General features: G+C 44.6%; 1 protein-coding gene across 1 annotated transcript in view; it reads left to right on the forward strand.

The window, feature by feature from the left end:
- Positions 1–7,357: 7,357 nt before the first annotated feature.
- The window catches only part of Mob1b (MOB kinase activator 1B), a 38,082-nt gene continuing 37,709 nt past the window's right edge, over positions 7,358–7,730 (forward strand). The window contains exon 1 of the mRNA XM_028752610.1: positions 7,358–7,601. Coding sequence (XP_028608443.1) covers positions 7,588–7,601 — 14 coding nt within the window. The 5' untranslated portion in view covers positions 7,358–7,587. The remainder of the gene's footprint in view (positions 7,602–7,730) is intronic.

Here is a 7,730-nt window from a genome sequence, read left to right on the forward strand (position 1 = left end):
AGGCGTGCGCCACCACCGCCCGGCTGTTTGTTTGTTTTCGAGACAGGGTTTCTCTGTGTAGTCCTGGCTGTCCTGGAGCTCACTCTGTAGACCAGGCTGGCCTTGAACTCAGAAATCCGCCTGCCTCTGCCTCCCAAGTGCTGGGATTAAAGGCGTGTGCCACCACCACCCGGCTCACAATATAATTTTTAATTATGCTTATTTACTTATTTTTAGCTATAAGATTCATGAGACGGGGGTATGTCTTCCATACACGCCCTTTCTTCTCCACAGAAGCCCCTCGAAGACACTCAATAAATACTTAAGTGGGCAGACATATGATTTATGTCTTATTTCCTAAAATCTAGCCATTCTATGCACAGACCCCCATCTGCAAAGCGAGAACAACTTCAAATAGAAGAATTTTATTAGGTTTATGACCAAGAGATTTGTTTTCTTGTATCTTCAGCAAAGACTTATTTAAAATAAGAAGTTTTTAATTCTGATTATCTTAAAAAAATACATCAAGCGACACCAACCTTTCGTGCTTCATTTGTGTGTGTGTTGAATGTGTGTGCTCGTGTGTAGCTGTACTTGTTTATGTGTGCACTCGTGGAGGTCCTATGTCAACACGAGGTGTTTTCCTAGCCCACTCCCCTCAATATGTGTGACAGGGTTTCCCACTGATTTGGGAGCTGGCCATTTTAGCTAGATTGGCTATCGAGCCAGCAAACCTCTGGAATCCTCCTGTCCCCTCCTCTGCCCCAGTGTTGTGGATGCAGACCATGGCCAGTGTGCCCATGTTTGTTTTTTGTTTGCTTGGTTTTCTTGTTGTTGTTTTGAGACAGGGTCTCATCATGTAGCAAGGGTTGGTTTGAAACTCGCAGAGACCCGTCTGCCTCTCCCTCTTGAGTACTGGTATCAAAATCATGCGCAACTATGCTTGGCTTTACATGTGGGTGCTAGACACCCAACTCAGGTCTCTATGTTTGCACAGTAGAGCATCTCCCTGGACCCTCCATTCTTTTCTAGGTCAAACTACTCTGTCTCCAGAAGCATCTGTAACTGCAGTTTCTCTTTGATGAAGCAAAGTCAGGTTGGATTGCTGGCTATAAGAAGTAGAATTGTGTAACATGATAAATCTACTTAGAATACATTTCTTTTCATTGAGTCTCTCTGGGAATGGGAGAAAGTGGGGAAATGGAGTTTCCGAAGCTCAGATTGTCCTTCTAGCTTAGATCAAGTCAAGCAAGTTATATTCTTCTCTTGTTTATAAAAGGGGGAAAACAGCGCACAATATCAGCCTCATGAAACCAAATTTAAAAAAAAGTAGAATGTGTGAAAACCTAAAGTGATTGGCTCATAGAAATATTTGATAAGTGGCAGCTGCAAAACCAGTCTTAGGTAATGAGCTAATTAGATGTAATAGTTACCACATCTATCTAAATATTATACAATCAAAACATTCCTATAGGATACAATGCATCTCATCAGGTTACTAAGGCTTTGTCACCAGATACCTTTTTCTAGATCTACAGTTTAGATGTCCATTCTTCCAGAAGCAGATTGCATTTCTGAATCAAAAGAGAATGGCTTCTTACGGATTTTTAAGAATTTGGGCTGAAATAAGCCTTTCTTTCTTCTGACATTAGTAATGTCTGCTTTTAGTTTTATAGTTGAAAGACTATCTTTAAATAGACACAGAAAGAAAGCTGGCTAGTGTGGGGTGAATAATGATTCCTTTAGTTCAAAATGCATTATTAATTCTAGCAAGTTTATGAAAATATCTTCTATTACTCATTGACAACTCAAATCTGTATATAATGTGTCATGATCATGTCTAACCCCAATTCCCTCCTAATTCCTCTGAACCCTCCCTTCCCCCACATCTCCTTCCCACTTTCCTGTCTTCTTCATTTTGAACCCACTGAGTACAGTTAGTACTGCCGTCTGGAATGCTGATGGACTGATCTAAGTTTGATCTCCTTCGGGCAATCGTGGCTGCAGTGTTTGCAAGTGCAGAGGCTGTGGCACGTCAGGAAGACTGCTTCACAACGCTCCTACCCATCCTCCAGCTCTTATGCCCTTCCTTTCTTGTTTCCTGAGCTATATGAGTAGAGAGAATCTCCTAAGCATCACCTGTCAATAAAAAAAGCGGATGGCTGATGAACTGAGGCAGGAAGTGGGAGGTGGGACGCTAGCAGGAAGAGAGAGGATTCTGGGAACTAGTGAGAGTATAAAAGAGCGATTCACGAGCATAGCGAGGGCGGGTGGTGGTGGCGCACGCCTTTAATCCCAGCACTTGGGAGGCAGAGGCAGGTGGATTTCTGAGTCCCAGGCCAGCCTGGTCTACAGAGTGAGTTCCAGGACAGCAGGGACTACACAGAGAAACCCTGTCTCGAAGAAAACAAAACAAAAACAAAAAAAAGAAAAGAGCATAGCGAGGAAATGGACATAAACCAGAAAGGAGCAGAAGTCAGCACAGAATAAAGATTCAACTGAGATACTGAGGGAGATGCTAAAGAGACCGGAAAAAAGAAGTGGGACGGGACTGAGGGAGAGGTAACTCACCAAATGGTAGACACAAAATAGTTTGAATGGGTTAAATAAGCTATGAGCTAGTCAGGAATGAGCCAAAGCTTGTGGCCAACACAGTTAATAATAATCTCAGAGTGGTCATTCTGGGAGCAGAGGCTGGGAAGGAAAAAACAGAATTAATTTATCTTTACGTATGGTGACGACCTGTTATGGATGTCTTACTTGGGTTGAACACTTACCAGTCACTGTTTTTCAGTACTTTAATCAGTTATGAGTTGTTTAATTGCTTCCTACTACAGAAAAAAGCCTCTCCGGGCAAGGACTACCAGTATAAACATAGTTCAGCCTCACTGGGCTGATTATCAAGTATTTTGTCACAGTAACAGAAAGCTGACCACTGGTTTCTCCTTCAGTGCCTAGCTTTCCTTTTGTTGAAGGAATTGGGTCTGGCATGGTTTCCCTATAGTCTGAATTTTGCTGATTGCATGTGATATATATATATATATATATTTGGTTTTTCGAGACAGGGTCTCTCTGTGTAGTCCTGGCTGTCCTGGAACTCACTCTGTAGACCAGGCTGGCCTCGGACTCAGAAATCCACCTGCCTCTGCCTCCCAAGTGCTGGGACTAAAGGTGTGTGCCACCACCGCATGGCTATAATTTTTTTTTTTTTTCGAGACAGGGTTTCTCTGTATAGCTCTGGCTGTCCTGGAACTCACTCTGTAGACCAGGCTGGCCTCGGACTCAGAAATCCGCCTGCCTCTGCCTCCCAAGTGCTGGGATTAAAGGCGTGCGCCACCACCGCCCGGCCGCATGGCTATAATTTTAATAAAAAAAAAAAACCTAACATCTTTTTCTCACCTGTATTTTTTATGAGTTGGTAAATTAGATCTAGAGGCTTGATGAGACTGTTTCTATTTTGGGAAGAGAATTAAAGAAAGAAGAAACACAGATGTTTAACACTTACCTGATCTATTTTTACCTGGCATAATTTCCTATTTAAAGCTCCTTCTGAGCCTTTAAAAGCCATTCGGTTACTGGAGACTCTTACATTCATGTTTTGGGTTCAGATTTCTCCTAGGCATCACAGGAAGGTCAAAACTTGACCTGGGTGCCTGACAGACACCTCAAAGTGGACATGTCCAAAATGGAGCCTTTGGTTGTATTTCCTAATTTGAGCCACATCTTCTCTATCATAAATGGCAGCACTACCCACCAATCGCCCAAGTGAAAAACTCCAGCCACCTCTGACTCCTTTCTTCCACTAACCCCTACCATCAATTTCAAGTACAGTTGATTCGACATCATCTTTCTTTTCTTATTTCTACAAACAATACCATCTTAAATAAACTCTTAGTTTCTGAGAACCAACCGGACAATTTCAGAAGTCTACAGCTTTGGAAATGCTGGACAGCTACAATCCATTCTCTACAAGGGGACAGTGATTTCCACATGAAATGCTCATGGGATCAAAAGCTGACTGTGAGCTGTGTGGCCACTTATTATATTAACCTATGGCTTTTTGTAAATGTTCAATATTTAACAATTATTCTAATGTTGTATTATTATTTATATCATGTTTGTTTACTTCTAGTACTCTTGGATTACATGTTGAGGACCGGAAGCCCCTGTCTTCTTTCTGCCTAAATGTCTACCCTCTTCTGATGCCACTTTTCTCCTGTCCATTCTGCCCAGGCTCTATAACCTGACAGAAAAACTTTTTTTTTTTTTTTTTTTTTTTGGGTTTTTGAGACAGGGTTTCTCTGTGTAGCCCTGGCTGTCCTGGAACTAACTCTGTAGACAAGGCTGGCCTCGAACTCAGAAATCCACCTGCCTCTGCCTCCCAAGTGCTGGGATTAAAGACGTGCACCACCACTGCCCGGCCAAAATAACTTTCTGAGAAACATAAACTTTGAGTATTAGAGAGATGGTTCAGCAGTTAAGGACACTGCTTCTCCTGCCTAGGACCCAGGTTTGGTTCCCAGCACCTTTATCAGGCAGCTGACAACCAACTGTAACTCTAATTACGGGGACTGAATGTCCCCTTCTGACCTCTGAGGTCACCTGCATGCACACAGTGAACATACAAACATGTAAGCAAACACTCATACACATAAATAAAAATCAAAACTTTAGGTCGGGGGAGATGGCTTAGTAGTTAAATGCCACTAATGTAGCAACACAGGTAAATGCCAGGTGGGCATGGCCACCCATCTATAATACCTGTGGCTCAGAAGACCTGGTTGGGCTCTCCATAGGAAGCTGGCTAGATTAGCTCTGGGATCAACTGAGAGTCTCTGCCTCACCAAATAAAGGTGGAGAACAATTGGGGAAGACTCCTAAAATCAGCCTTGTAGCCCTACACATAAGAGCACCCATACACATGCTACACACACACACACACACACACACACACACACACAGAATTAAAAACTTTCGTATATATACACTCCAGAACTGAAAAAGAAATTTTAGAAAGTAGAGTAAAATATGTACTGTTATAGGAGAAATTATTTAAAACATCTACTTGAACGCAATTTTCTGATTGAAAAATTCCTTCTAGTACACCGAAGACAGTCATTGCCTGATTTTAAAGTCTAACCTTGTAGAACTGCATTCTGTATTAGTAACATGACATTTCTCTCATTTTTAGGATGCCAAGCCAAGGAGGCATTTCCAGCGATGTGACAGACCAGTACTCAGCAGTAAGACTTGCAGAGGCTTCTTTCCCTCTGCCAGTCTTTTTCCTGACTCAGTATAAGATACATAGACTTTATATTAAACCAAAGGCAGGGCCACCGAAGTGAAATCAGGAAGAACTGTGTGCCAGGCTTTAGGAGGATGCCTCCGGCAGGACAGAACTTCAGAACTGAAAAGTTCCTTAAAGATCATGTAATAGCCAGGTGGTGGTGGTACATGCCTTTAATCCCAACACTCAGGGGGCAGAGGCAGGTGACTCTCTGAGTTCAAGCCCAGCCTAGTCTATAGAGCAAGGTCTATATAGAGCTATATAGAGGCTATATAGAGAAGCCCTGTCTCAAAAAACTAAAACAAATCAAACCAATCAAAAGATTTTATAATAATCAAAAGCTTTACCGTTTCTCTGAGTCAGGGTCTGGAAATATAGTTCCAGGCTGGCCTCAAACTCATATCCCTCTGTCTCTGCAGCCTTCTTTTCTAAGTACATAGCTATGTCTGGCTACAAGAATCACAGTTAAGAGTGGGTGAGACTGGGGTTCTGACGTGCTTCTTCAAATGTTCCTCCTCAAATGGCTTCTAACCTGGTGAGGTAAATCTCACCCTTGGAAGACCTTTATGGGATTACATACCGTATAGTAGTGTCATATCAAGATTACAAGGCTTTTATATCGCCAACCTATTGTTTTTATTACAGTAAATTCTTTTGCTGTCTTATTATTTTGAAACAGCATCTCACTATGTATCTCTGGTTGGCTTGGAATTCCATATGTAAGCCAGGCTGGCTTTGGACTCACACAGATCTGCCTACCTCTGCTTTCCCAGTTCTGGGTTTAAAGGCATATGCCACCGTACCTGGCCTCTGTTATCTTTTGAGGCTGTCTTTTCAAATTATTATTTGCTGTTCCTGAGATAAGACAAGGTTCTGGTTTCTTGCATTTAGGTTTTTAAAACCATTTAGCCAACGAGGCAGACTACTGATGTATCAATGAAATAGGATACATTTAATATTTGCATCACCTTCAAGATTCTTCCATCTTTTGGAACGATAAGCTCAAGTTGGGTTAATATCTGCACATTGTTCCATTCCATTTAAATAACTAGATTCAGCATCAGGTACGAGTAAAGAATACCACTGTCTCCTATGTTAAAAAATGTAAACCTTATTTCCCCTTTGAAGTCGATAACGCAGTCTTATTATCCTAGCTATTTGGTAGAAAGTCAAGCACCTCCCCGTCCTTATCTTCCTGTGCTGTCTTGGCTCACTTCAAACTTGTGATCCTCCTCCTCAATCTCTGAGGTGTAGCAATTCAGGCAATCACCACCACGCACTATTTATTTATTTATATTTATTTATTTAGTGTGGAAATCGGAGGACGACTTGTGGGAACTGGTTCTCTTAACTGTTGTGGGTTCCAGGCTATCAGGTGTGGTGGCAAGTTCCTTTACTGGCTGAGCCATCTCAGGAGCCATCAAACATTCTTAAGTTTTGCCCTCAGACTTTTAAGCATGTGAGAATTAAAAGTGCCCCCGCGTGCCAGGCTGAGTAATTCCTAGCGTTTTGTGCATCCGTTCTTAGAGGGACTCCACAACTGGTTAATCCATATGGCCACGGATAATCAGCTCTCCCTGGCTCCCTGTTTCCCTAGCTGCTTGTTCAAATAAAGATCTTACCTCCTCTAAACTCAGGGTTTTAAGATATGTTCTTCAGATGAAAAGCTTCTAAAACATCTAATTCGCTTTCCCAAAACCCCATCCCAAGTCACTACAAGCAGAAAAACTGTCTCCTTTTTTTTTTTTTTTCCCTAGATGCGGGCGTAGAGGGACTGGGGATGTAGTCAGTTCGTGGGGTGCTTGCCTAAATCAGAGCACAGAAAGCAAGTTCAAGGCCTTCCGCTGTCCTCTTTGATGGCGACTCCCTCCCTCTCTAGAGGACCCAGGCCTCTTGGAACGGAAGTCCACTTCCCCCGCTGGGATCCGAACACCCGGAGCAGCTCCGGACGCCGGGCCACGACCCCGGGCCACGTGTCCCGGCAAACTTGCCGCCGGTCAGCGTGGGAGGCCGAGGTGCCGCGAAGGTGATCCCGAGGTGGGCGGGGCGGCGGAGCTCGCTCTCGCGAGACTTAGCTGCGGGGGCGCGGAGCTGGCGAGGAGGACGCGGCGGGCGGCGCTTCCTCGGCCGCTCGGCTTCCACTCCGCCGAGCCAGCCGAGTCCAGGTCTTCCACTTCCGCCCCTCCGCCGGCCGCTGGAAGGAGCGAAGCCAAAGAAGTCGCGGCCGCCCCGCCGCCGGCGCGCGTCCTCCTCCCTCCCTCCCCTTTCTTCTGATTCAAGCCCGCCGCCCCAGGCTTCGCTCTGCCGAGCCCGCGGCCGACATGAGCTTCTTGTTGTAAGTAGCCTGCTCGCTCCGGCTTTGTTCCGCCCACCTCTGGGCCCCGGGCTCCCGAGGCCCCGACCTCCGTGTGTTGCCTGGCCCAGCCTCCCCGTCCTCCTGGTGCTCTGGGGCCCAGCCTCCCCG

The sequence above is a fragment of the Grammomys surdaster genome, unplaced genomic scaffold (genome assembly GCF_004785775.1).
Source record: "Grammomys surdaster isolate TR1022 unplaced genomic scaffold, NIH_TR_1.0 125928, whole genome shotgun sequence".
In the NCBI taxonomy this organism is placed as follows: domain Eukaryota; kingdom Metazoa; phylum Chordata; class Mammalia; order Rodentia; family Muridae; genus Grammomys; species Grammomys surdaster.